The 13,132-nt window shown below is 42.8% G+C and overlaps 1 protein-coding gene across 1 annotated transcript in view; it reads left to right on the forward strand.

Moving 5' to 3' along the window:
- Positions 1 to 13,132, forward strand: part of LOC113130084 (copine-9-like) — a 196,336-nt gene that overhangs the window by 139,563 nt on the left and 43,641 nt on the right. Inside the window, exons 11-14 of the mRNA XM_026306388.1 lie at positions 1,779 to 1,820; positions 12,417 to 12,492; positions 12,811 to 12,864; positions 13,031 to 13,092. Of these exons, the coding sequence (XP_026162173.1) occupies positions 1,779 to 1,820; positions 12,417 to 12,492; positions 12,811 to 12,864; positions 13,031 to 13,092 (234 nt within the window). The remainder of the gene's footprint in view (positions 1 to 1,778; positions 1,821 to 12,416; positions 12,493 to 12,810; positions 12,865 to 13,030; positions 13,093 to 13,132) is intronic.

The raw sequence follows: 13,132 nt of genomic DNA on the forward strand, positions 1-13,132 counted from the left end.
CTAGGCATACTATGTGTATACTCTGGGCACTTTCACACATCTCACCTCACACACATACCTCACCATAACATGGTTTATGGTTGGTGTTGGTTTAATGCAAGTAATTCTGCTGTGGGGTACAGTGGGTTGGCACTTGTGTCACTCTGCAGCTCACTGTGCATTTTCTGTGATCTGTTTTCTTTGATAGTTGCATTGTCAAGAAGAGCACACATTTGTCCACCATTCAGTGGAAAACATATCAAAAGGAGTGAAAACTGCGATCATGAGGACAATTTAGAGATTATTTATTTTTAAACAAATTCAACATTTTTCTCACTCACTTGTGATATCACCACTACAGCCACAGAATGTTTCTCTTGAGACCTATGTATATTATTTCAAACATTGCAACAAAGATACAAATAAAATGGGATTTTTTGGAAAAGTATAAATGAAATTTCAAAATTTAATCAACAGTTAACGACATCATCAGTGAGCCTTGGACACCCATTACCCTGTTTGTCCTTCCTTAGACAACTTTTGGTCAGTACTAACCACTGCAGACCGGGAACACCCAACAAGATTTGTAGTTTGGGAAATGCTCTGACCCAGTCATCTAGCCACCACACTTTGGCCCCTGTCAGAGCCACACAGATCCTTACACTGTTTTTCCTGCTTCCAACACATTAACTTTGAGGACTTAATTTTCACCCCACTGCTTAATATACACAACATGCTGGCAGGCCAGATAATCAGTGTTATTCACTTTATCTGTCAGTGGTTATAATTTTATGGGTGATCGGTGTATATATATATTGTGTGATCTGTGGTGGTTAGAATAATGCCAGCAGACGGCTGTGCTGTCAATCTCAGGCCAGTGCTGGTGTTATTGAGACCAACATGGATTTTATGGGCAACATTCATATGTATTAATTATTGCACCAAAGTCTTAAGCGCGCATGGACACAAATACTTTTGTCTTGAACATACAACAAAGTGTTGTAAGAAGTTAAAAAAAGTTAAGCGCATAAGATCACAGTGTCCAGGTATTATCTACACAGTGTGTGCCAGTGACATATACCTTATTTTCCAGACTATAAATAACACTTTTTTTACTCCCCTGGCTCGTTCTGTGACTTATACAGCAAAGCGACTTATATGTGTATATTTACAGTAATTTGTCTGAGTAGTCACTAGCATTAGATGACACTCTTGACTCAACCGAAGATAATATTGTACTGCAGCAAAATTAAAAACGTATGTATTAAAACGCATGTCTGCTTGTTATGCCCAGCCTACATTCCTCATAAGCTAATTTAGACTATAACTATAATTAGACATGCAACCTGTACACCGAAGCGACTTATATATGTTTTTTATTTATTTATTTTTTTTATGTTCAACAATGCTGTTTTTGCACAAAAAGTGACTTATACTCTGGTGCAACTTATAGCCCGGAAAATACAGTTCACACAGTTCAAGGGTGCTTTTATTGAATATACAAAACATTGGAATCTTCCTTTAAAAATGTTTTATTTATATATACTTTTTTCACATTTTCTTATTAGGAGGCAATCATCCAAAACATTTTCTCTCACCTGTATTTTGTAATTAGTGTCTTTTATAAATTCTTTGTTTATGGCATATACTTTAATATAATGGCCAAGAGAAGTTTCCTGACTTATTTTCCCCTTTGTTACTCTTTCTTCTCTGCCTCTTTGCTCTTTCTCACCCTCACACTCTCCCTAACCCTCACCTCTTCTTTCTCACCTCCATTTCTACATTACACCTCCCCTCAGGACGGTCAAGGTGGATGTGTATGACTGGGATCGAGATGGGAGGTAAGTTCTCCATTTCACCGTCGCTCCTGTTCTTAGTCTGTTTTCATTTTACTTATTCGTTGTAAGATCTACTCTGAATTGTTCTGTCTCACCTGAGGGTAGCTCAGACAGACAGATATTAGTGGAGAGGGGCAACTCTGTCTGCTTTGCACACACTGGTTAATAAATTTATTTGAAATTTTTGCGGCATATTTTTTGTAGTTAATTTTGAGTCTGAAGCTGATGTTATCACAGAGTTCTTCCACACAAAAACACTTGTCCCTTTAAAGTAAGGTTTTTAGGTCTGCTTGTTCTTGGCTAAACCCTCAGCAACAATCCTCAGTCCCCTTTTTAAAAGAATTAGTATTCTTTCATGGTTTACAAATCTGTGGTTCAATCCCAGTGTACCAAATTCCTTTCCCATAAATTGCAAGCCATTAGGAAAGGAACAGAATGTCTTGTAGTGTCCCAGCAAAACATAGCAGTCTGATACTGTCATCAGTTGTTGCATGTTTGCATAGCCAGTTCCTCTTTTCAGGATTTGACAGAAAATTCTGTTTTGTTTTTCTTGGACATAATGTTAAGAAATGTTCATTTTGACGGTAAGTTACTATCAGAGATTTTAGGCTTCAATTTTAAAATGGTAAATTGTGACAAAAAGAACTCCATGTGTCATTCACAGAAATGTGAAGATTAAAAAGAAGACACTGTTTCTTCTCCTACCTCCTTGTTGTATTTTATTTTCCTGCTCTCTCCAGTTCAAGATGAACTCATTGTTTGCTCTTTGGGAAATATAAGTAATTTAGTAAATACAGCAATACAGAAACAGTGTTGGTGTCACACATAGCTTTAGTTGGTGGTATGCAGATGCAAAGATGATATGAGGGGGTTGATATTTACTGGTCTGATGATGCTGGAGAGGAGTTTTTCTTGTTCAGATAAAAAAATAATGTGAACACAAAAACCTTCTTTCTCTGAGTGATGCTCCCAAGAGAATTTCTTAGGAATTCTGGAACAGCTCAATCCCAGTGACCATGCACAAGCAGTGAAATTACATGCAAATCAAAATGTTGTTGTAATAGGGAGTGTCTATTAGTTAAATTAGATGACATTTGTAATTAGCACTCAACATATATACAGTATTTGATATTTGGTGAGCATTTTTAAAAGCCCAGAATATGGAGCCAGAACAGTGACAGTTGATCTTTGGCCCTGAAAAATAACCCTTGGCACTGAAAATACACATGTGGACAAAGTTGTTGGACAAAAAGCTCCAGTTTTGTCTCATCTGTACAAAGGACATTCTCCCAGAAGCTTTGTGGCTTGTCAACATTCTTTTGGCAGTCTGACTTTTTTATAATTTGCTTTCAACAGTGGAGTCTTCCTCAGTTGTCTCACTTTTGTACAGGCCAGTTTTATTAGTTTTTTTTTTTTATTCTTCTGTTCAGCCACAATTCAAAAGCAACGTCTGATTTTCATTAGTTAATTGTCAGCAAATTTTAACTACTTAAACTCAGAAAGTACTTACTTTAACACAGAAAGTTATTACTTTTGTCAGTTTCAAGTTATTTCAGTGACCATTGTGGGTTTTTCTTTCTTTAATGGAAGGGTACCAACAATTATGCCTAATTTTTTGGAACTGAAAAATAAAACATCTTTTTTTGATGTTTGTTCAGTGCCAGTTTTTTTTCAAAGACAATTTTCTGATTTTTAGTTGATATGTGTTTCAATGCCAAATTCAATTCACTACGACCAGGCGAGAATGCTATGAACTATTGGATTCGTCTGAATAAAGCCATCGATGCTGCTGCGGAGTGTCTTCGTGGACGAAGGAAGCTGGTGGAGGATCCCGACAGCGAGGTTGTGATGATCTTCATCAATCACTGCCCTGACCCCAGCTTAGCCTTGTCTTTCCAGCTGAAGGCTCCTGAGGAATGGATTGCGGTGGAGGTGCAGGACCGTTTAGACAGTCATATAAGAAAACTGAGAAGGTCTAATGTTTTGTCTCATAATTCTGTGTGTTTGACTGAGCCGTGTTGTGGTCCTGATCCCTTTTCCTGCCCGTCTAGTCCCTGTGTTACCCAGACTGCCCAAGTAATGACTGAGCCAGCCCTGCAAACTGTTCATTCTGTCCCCTCTGCAGTATCCACTTGCCAGTCTCACCCACTTGGGGCCTCTGTGTGCTCACAGCGGTCTGCTGTTTCATCTCCATCGCTCACTGTTCAAGTCGCAGCGCCGTCTTCAACAGTCCCCTGTCCCCCAGTGGAGGACTCGAGCAGTCGGCAGATGGTGGCTATGTTTGACAAAGTGTTATCTTTGTGTTCCACGTCCCTTGTCGCCCGTAATGGGTACCTTGGGGCCCAAATGCCTCTCTGGCTGCCAAAATACTCATAGGTCATCATGTTAAGTTTGTAGCTCAGACGCGCACACAACCAATGTGCACTGTAGACTATACAGGATGTGCTTCAATTGTTTCAACCCATAATTCTGACAAGTCCAGTCCTCCTGCCTCTAGTGTGGCTTTAAACTAGCCAGCCCATGTGACGAGCGCGGCAGCATGGGCAGTGTTAGCGATACCCTCACCAAGGCATCAGACCCGTATTCTGTTTATGTCGACTGTTGTAGTACACTAACTAGGAAAACAGTTATTGCGGAGTCCCAAAAGGTTGCTGGAGCAAGTGAATTGTTTTATGCTCCAGTGCTGATTAGTGTACGATGTTCTTTGAGGGGGATGCTGGACTCGGGGAGCATGTCATGCATGCTGAGCGTAGACGATGAAAGCAAGGTTAGAGCTGCCGGTGTTGTCATGACTCCTCAGAACATTCCTGAAGGTGTGGTGCTTGTTGGCTGTGGCAGTCTTATGATGCAGCCCACCTGTATATATGACTGGGACATCAAGGTTTACGGGTCCAGGATTGTTGTGCCTACGTTTGTGGTTCCTGGACAGAAAGATGAACTTATTGTTGGAAGCAATGTGCTTTGACCCATCATCCAGAAGATGAAATCCAACCCCAAGTATTAGGAGCTCGTTACCTCTGGTTCAGCGCTTTCCACTCAGGTTAGCTGAGCTAGTGTTGACTTACCAGGACGTGTTTTCCAGAGACAAACTTGATTGGGGTGAGGCGAAGGATTTTGTCCATTGTATCCACCTCACCGACGATCGTCCTTTCCGGCTTCCATACCGTCGGGTGCCCCCAGCTCACTGCCATAAGTTGAGGGAGGTGCTGTCGGATATGGAGATGAAGGGCATAATTAGTAAGTCCATAAGTGAATATGCATCACCGCTGGTGATGGTATGGAAGAAGTCGGGCTATTTGAAGATCTGCACCGATTTCCGTTGGCTTAATGCTAGGACAGTAAAGGATGCTCATCCTCTACCCCACCAATCGGACTGTCTTGACGCCTTGGGTGGTAATGCTTTCTTTAGTACCATGGACATTACATAAGGGTGTTATAATATTCCCTTTCATGAGTCAGATAATCATTAAACAGCCTTTACTACAACACTGGGCTTGTATGAGTACAACAGACTCTCCCAAGGCTTGTGCAACAGTTCGGCGTCCTTTATGCGAATGATGCTTAGCATTTTTGGTGATCTGAACTTCTCCAGTCTCCTATGTTACCTAGATGACCTTCTGGTTTTTGCCCCTTCAGAAGAGGAGGCCATTAGGTGACTGGAGGTCATTTTCTCCCGCCTGCGGTCCAGTAACATGAAGCTTGCGCAAGAGAAGTGCCACTTCCTCAGGTGCTCTGTGAAGTTTCTGGGTCATATAGTGGACACCGGTGGAGTGGCAGTTGACCAAGATAAAGTGAGGGTCATTTCCAGCTTTAGGAAGGAAGACCTTATGGAAGCTGACGGCTGCACACCGTCACAGAGGAAAGTAAGATCCTTCCATGGGATGGTGATGTTCTATCAGCACTCCATACCAGGTTGTTCTAGGGTAGCTAAACCTCTATTTGCTCTGACTGCTGGTCAGAAGAGGAGACTGATGGGCAGCACAGGACATGGGAAGGCCGGAACCTTCTGTGAATTGACTTCTCAGGACTGGACTCCTGATTGTGAGAGGGCGTTTGAGGAACTTAAATATGCACTCCACAATTGTGTACTGCTGGCTCATCCTGATTTTGAGAGGCTGTTCCTGTTGTCTACAGATGGATTAGGCACTGTCTTGGCACAGCTACCGGTTGGCGAAGTGAGGGCTAGGCCCATAGCTTTCGCTAGTAAGTCTCTCAGTAGAAGTCAAATTAGGTACCCGAATCACTGTGTGGCCCGATAACCCTCTCACATACATTCTGACCATGCCGAAGTCGGATGCCTGCAAGCAGCGCTGGGTAGCAAAGCTAGCTCCGTGCACCTTCGAAATTAAGTATGTCCCTGGCAAGCTGAATGTGGTTGTTGACGTCCTTAGTAGGGAACCATTTTTGAAGCTCTTGGCTCAGCGACTCTTGGCTGAGCCTTACTCTGAGTTAGCAGGACAGGTTGATGGGGTAAAGGATGCCCTAGTCCAGGACGCTTTCCACCCAACCTGTCTGCCTCAGTCACTGAGCAGTCATCCCCTCTCCATAGCGGGCAGTGGGTCTATGTCAGAGGATGATGTCTCCTCCCTCTTGTGCTCCTTTAGTGACTGGGAGCCTGCTCCTCGCCAGCGTGCAACATCTCTCGCTGACCACCTGGCTTCGATCAGTTCGCCTGTTGATGATGTCCCTGATGAGTAATCCCGTGCCGATCCCGTCTCACCAGACAGGAGACCCTGATATTTCGAGGGTCGCCCACTATGTTGAGCGTAAGCACAGGCCTTCGAGGCGTGAACATTTCCATAAGAACCGGCTTACACTAAGACTCCTGAGGCAGTGGGACAAGCTCACCCTTTTGGATGGTGTTCTGTATCGAGTGGTGAGAGATCCACTCACTAGACACAAGGGATTCCTGTTCGTTGTACCCGATTCTCTGAAATCGAAGGTACTGGCTGGTGTGCATGATGATGCTGGGCACCAAGGTCAGCCCTGCACATTTTCCTTGGCCCGCCAGCTGTTCTTCTGGTATGGCATGGAGGAGGATGTACGCTATCACGTGAGACATTGCCGCAGATGCATCCTTAGTAAAACACCGGAGCCGGCAGAGAGAGCTCCCTTGGAGAGCATTAAAACCAGTGCCCCCTTGGAGCTGGTCTGCATTGACTTCTGGTCGGCTGAGGATAATAACAAGCCTGTCGATGTGCTCGTGATTACTGACTACTTCACTAAGTTGGTACAGGCTTTTCATTGTCAAGATGAAACGAGTCGCCAAGATTCTTTGGGATGGATTCTTTTGTATTTATGGCTTTCCCCAGCGTAGTCACTCTGATCAGGGAGCGAATTTCGAAGTTGATCGCGGATCTTAGGTCATAGTAGAAATGGCTGCAGATGTTGGCTTTCATGACGTTTGTGCACAACTGTACTCTTCATGAGACCACGGGTTTCGCGCCATTTTATCTGATGTTTGGGAGGTTTCCTATATTGCCAATTGATTGGATGTTCAAGAACATTCTACATTACATCTACAATGGATATGTCACATCTCTGCTAGATGACTTGCATTCTGCTGTGCTTCTGGCACAGGAACACACCTCTGTGGAGCAGAGACATCAATCTGACCAGTATAACAAACGGATCAAGGGTCTGTCTCTCTCTCTTGGTGACCAGGTGTTCGTGGCGAATAAAGGGGCCAGGCGGAAGCGGAAACTGTCAGATAAGTGGGAACCTGCTGTTTACATGGTAGTGGGTCGTAGTTCAGGCCTGCATATCTACCGCATTAGAGACAGGGAAGGGAATGAGCGTGTGGTGCACCGCAACCTTCTCCTGTTGGTTAACTTTTTGCCCTTGGATGTTGCCCAGGGGGATGTTGCTGTCTATCCGGCTGAAAGTATAGACAGTGGTTCGCTGGTGGTTGATCAGCAAGAGTCCACATTGTCCTGTGTAGACACTGGGGCGGCAACAGTTGACAATCAGGCTGTTGAGTCCGTTAGTGGGTGCGTTGACCGCACATTGTTGTGTGTCACTCTGCTACTGACAGGGACACGGATGATATTCAGTTGTCCCCACCTCTGATGAATCCTTCTGTTCTTGGGGATCTGGCTGAGGCTGTTACTTCCCTGCGCTCCATTGCTGAGTCCAGCTCCTGCTCTTTTCCCCCAGCTGCATCTGTTGGTACTGACATGGGTCAGAGACTTGCCACTCGTTTTGGTAGAGTTGTTAATCCTGTTTGTGGTCTCATTAAGTCCATGGTTCAGGCATTCCTGGGGATTGAACCTGCTCATTCGGCCGTTACTCATGTGTGACTTTGATTGTTTTTTGTTATGGCTATTCCAGTTAGGGTTTAGTCGTCTGTTATTGATTAGCATGATAGGGAATATTGTTAATCACATCCAGAGGTAGAATGGCCTCTGTGTGGTGTAAATGGCACCTCATATTGTTTGTAGAGTGTCCTGAGATCCTGGTGGGCGCAGAGCAGTTCTCTGGCCTCCTATCCTGATTGTAGGAAGCTTCATTGCTGAACTGTTTCACTGACTAGGTGCAGTAATCATGCTATCTAATCAGCATCTTGATATGCCACACCTGTGAGGTGGATGCATTATCTCGGCAAAGGAGAAGTGGTCACTAACACAGATTTAGACAGATTTGTGAACAATATTTGAGAGAAATAGAAAAAGTCTTAGATCTTTGAGTTCAGCTCATGAAAAATGGGGGCAAAAACAGAAGTGTTGCGTTTATAATTTTGGTCAGTGTATAATGTTTAAGGTGTCATCCCTGTTTTGAATCCAAACAGTCCAGCAGATGGCATTGGCATTATGGCATTGACGCGATCACTAATTTTGTGCCAAATTGCATTATGTCTTAGAATGGTGAGATTTCTTTGTTGTTACTCATGATAAAGAAAATATGCCGCTTCTACTAACAGCTTCAACTGCTCTGGGTCAAAGTTTTACGTTTATGGTTCTCTCCTTTCGCACCCTCCATGACCACAGCATTCAAATATGGCCGACTCCACCTGTTTGCAACTGTCTCTAATCATGCAATTTCTCTTAGTAGATCGCACGCAACATGCCCATCCCTGAAAGATGCAATTTTTAAAAGTGTGGTTGCAAATTAGTACATGGTATTTTACATGGTATGTCCATACAGAGCAAAATCGCCAGTGTTAAACTCTGAAAGTGTTAAATTAACACTAAAACGAAGGGGTGGTCACGAGCTTTGGATTGTGACAGAAAGAATCAGATCTTGGATACAAATGGCTGAAATGAGTTTCCTCCACAGGGAGGCTGGGTAGGCACTGCCTTAGGTCTGACATCTTTGCTTAGACTGCTGCCACCGCGTCCAGGCCCCATATAAGAGGAAGAGGATCCATGAATGGAAGAAGTTTTGGGATCCTGTATAAGAAATTATGTCATACAGTAATTGTTTACCTGACTCAGCTTAAATTTTTGCCAGTTTTCTGTTGTAAGAAGCTAATAAATTAATAACAAGCCCTGCACAGCTGAGGAAGTGTAAACCCTGACCAGAATACTTTTTCTTTACTTCAGTTTCTAAGTACACATTCATTATAGTATGGGCTATAGTACGGTCTGTGCATGCTCAGGTTGCTTTACGTAGTAGTGTAAGCTGAGTGCTACCTACACGCATTATAGTGTAACGTAGGCCGTGCTGCAGTGGAAATGATGAATGGTCATGGTAAAAGTGGCAACTTAAAGCAGCAGAGAGTGACACTGTGAGCTGCTACTACTGTAACCATGTTCCTTAGCCCCGCCCCTCAGCCCTGACCTCCACACCAAAACTGACAGCAATCCAAAACTGAAAAACAAAAAACTTTGGCATTGAAAAACAGACATTAACTGAAAATCAGAAGATTGTCATTGAAAAAAATAAATTGTGCATTGAAAAAAAAAAAACTCAACAGAAGAGAATATTGTAATTATTTTCAGTATTGATACTTTTTTCAGTCCCAAAGTTTTTCTTTTCAGCACAAATGTTTCAATGCCAATGTTTTATATTTCAGTTCCGATTATGTTTTCAGTGTTCCAGTTATTTTTCAGTCTGTCACTGCTCTGGCCCAGAACTTCCATCCACTATATTATAGTGTTGTATTAATTTTCTACAGTGACAATGCGCATTACGTTAATGTTTAGCAAGAATTTTTTGATGCCATTTGATAATGCTGGTATTGGTGATTTAATTGATTCAATATCTGTGTAGGTGGACATTAAAATAGCTCATATTATTTCATTTCCAGCAGCAACACAGACAATAAAATAGTTTGGTGACTGACATTATTAACTTAGTTCCATCTGTCACTCATTATGTTGTACATCTTGGCTACTGTATCCTAATTACCACTTCAGAAAAGTGTCCAAAAAAAAAACAACAAAAAAATAAAGGATACAGGGCTGAACAAATACAACAAACAAAATTTGAAAAAAAAAAATTGGTTTTCACATTTCTTAATTTGTTTAGTTTCTAAATGATCTGGCTATACTTTGTGTCCTACTTGTGTGTTGATATAATGAGGAAGCAGGATAGGCAGCACACAGGACTTGGAAGCACTGACTTCTTTGAAATAGATAAGAGATGAAGAGTCTCTTTGCAACCTTGGGTTAAGCAATTGTAGGAGAAAAAGTTCAGCAGCTGTGACAACACCATATAGGCAGTTGGTTGTAACTGGTTGTGAGGCATCTGGATGAACAAAAAGGCAACAATGTGGACAAAAGGAAAAAAGAAGGAATTGTGCTGATCTGATAAAAGAAAGAATTGCAAGAACTGAGGAGGGAATAACTCAATTAATTGATAATTATGACTGTACACATGGTTACTAAGTTAACCACTGCCATTTTGCATGCAGTATGTTGTATACAAATGATACATCAGTAATTCAGCTTAATAAGGACAACTTCTAATCTAAAATGTCATCATTTGTCTTGACTCAGGACTCATCGTTGTACAGGCTACAAGAGAATGGCTGTACATTTTTGATGTTATATCAATGTAACAGGACTCTGTTACTCTACCAGGTTCTTTTCCTGCAATGTCACTCAAACACACACACACACACAGACCAGTTTAGTGTATGTCCACAATCTTCATTGATTTGTCTCTGTCAGATACACTTTCCAGTGCGTCTTGGGTCTCTCTGCTCAGTTGTCATCTTGTGATCCGCAGCTGTGGCCAATCTCCCCGCTTGGTCCCCGTTCCACAGGCCGCTGCTTCATAGCTCCCCCCTGCAGCCTCGATCACACCCTGCCAGAACATACCCCCACCACCCGACTTAGGACGAGTGGCCCCTCTGGCCGGACCCACCGCCATCGCCATCTGTGCCCCCATCCTACGGATTAATTTAAACGAATGTAACACCAGATACCAAGGTGTGATCTGGGCATTGGCATCTTTCATGTGGTGGCACCATGGGAGTGGCTTGTTATCAAAACAGAGGGTGAATGGGTGTCCCAGGAGGTAGTACCTGAGGGCATCAACCACCCACCGGATTGCCAGACACTCCTTCTTGATGGTGCTGTACCTCGTTTCCCGCTCGGACAACTTCCAGATGAGGTACAGCACCAGGAGGCCAACCCCTCGTACCTCCTGGGACAAAACTGCCCCCAGCCCTCTGTCTGATGCATAGGTCTGCAGAATGAAAGGGATAGAAAAGTTAGAAGCATGAAGTAATGGTTACCCACAAAGAGCTTGTTTTCACCTTTCAAATGCTCCCTGGCACTTTTCCTGGTTCTACTACTTGACCAGATCTGAGGTACCTTTTCAGGTGAGGTTGGTCAGTTAGATCTGCAAATTTCAGAATGAGCCACCGATACTAACCAGCCAATCCAAGCATCCACCTCACCTCTTTTTTTGTCTTGGGCTGAGGACAGGCTGCAATGACTGTGGTCTTTTCTATTTGAGGCTGTACCTGTCCTCTGCCGAAGTGGTACCCCACATACTGTATCTCCCTCTGTCCAACTGCACACTTCCTCAGGTTGGCTGTGAGTCCAGCCTGCCTCAGTGCCTTGAGCATTGATGCCACCCGCTGCTTATGCTCCACCCATGTGTGACTGTGGATGATGACATCATCCAGGTAGGCGGCTGCATATGCAGCGTGTGGCTGCAGCGCCTGGTCCATGAGGCATTGGAGGGGGCTTGGGTGCTGAACAGCCCAAAGGAAAGTGTGACAAATTGGTAAAATCCGTACGGAATGGAGAAGGATATTTTTTTCTTGGACACTGGAGATAAGGGAATCTGCCAGTAGCCCTTGGTTAACCATGCACTGAATGATTCTTCTATTATTCACACCTCTAGCATAGACTTCAATTCTGCCAGAACCGTCTGTTGCTTGTGTTCGGCAGGCAGTAGGGCCATGATCGCACTGTACGGCCCAGGGGTGTCTTGATATGGTATTGAATGAAGTTTGTGCATCCAGTTCGTTTTTTTCCTAATATGCTAGCCATGTCACCTTTGCAAGGTAATAATATATCAGTTCTATGCTTATTTTGATAACTTTTTACAAGATGCCAAAAAAATAAGTCAGAGATTTAAGAAATCATGTTGCAGATGTAAGTAATACTGTTTTCCTTAATTTTGAATCTCTCTTTCTTTCAGCCATGACTTTATTGGAGAATTTACCACCAGCTACAGAGAACTGTCCAGAGGACAAAGTCAATTCAATGTCTATGAGGTAAAACGCAAGCATAGCAAAGAAGCTGAATATCTTAATTAAAATTACAATAAATACATCTTATCCATACTTTATTTTTCTGAACGTGTAAAGGGTATCAAAAACGAAGTATTTTAGAGACTTGCAACTTCAGTAATGCCATGACAACTTATTCATTTAAGTAATATTTATTGTATTATGAGTTCCATCACACATCACATATCTGAGAATATTGTCTACATCCACCCACAGGTGCTCAGACATGCACTAAATCACTATTTTTCTTCTTTGACGAACTTTGTTCAAAAACTGATTTCTTGTTTTCTGTTTGTGGTCAAGGTTTTGAATCCAAAAAAGAAAGGCAAGAAGAAGAAATATGTCAACTCAGGGACGGTAAGATCTGTTGGAGTGTGCTTCATCAGCAGATGAAACATGTTTTATGAACTCATGGCAGTAAAGAGAGGGTGTTAGTCACAACCCTCAGTGTGACCATCTGTGTCCTCTCCTCTGCATTCTTCAAACTTTTCTTATCTTTGCTCTTTTACGTTTCATCTTCCAGGTGACACTGCTGTCATTCAAAGTGGAATCAGAAGACACATTTCTTGACTTTATCAGAGGGGGGTAAGGGCTCAATTTGTAATGTTTTATTATTGCAGAGAAG

The sequence above is a fragment of the Mastacembelus armatus genome, chromosome 5 (assembly GCF_900324485.2).
Source record: "Mastacembelus armatus chromosome 5, fMasArm1.2, whole genome shotgun sequence".
Taxonomy (NCBI): Eukaryota; Metazoa; Chordata; class Actinopteri; order Synbranchiformes; family Mastacembelidae; genus Mastacembelus; species Mastacembelus armatus.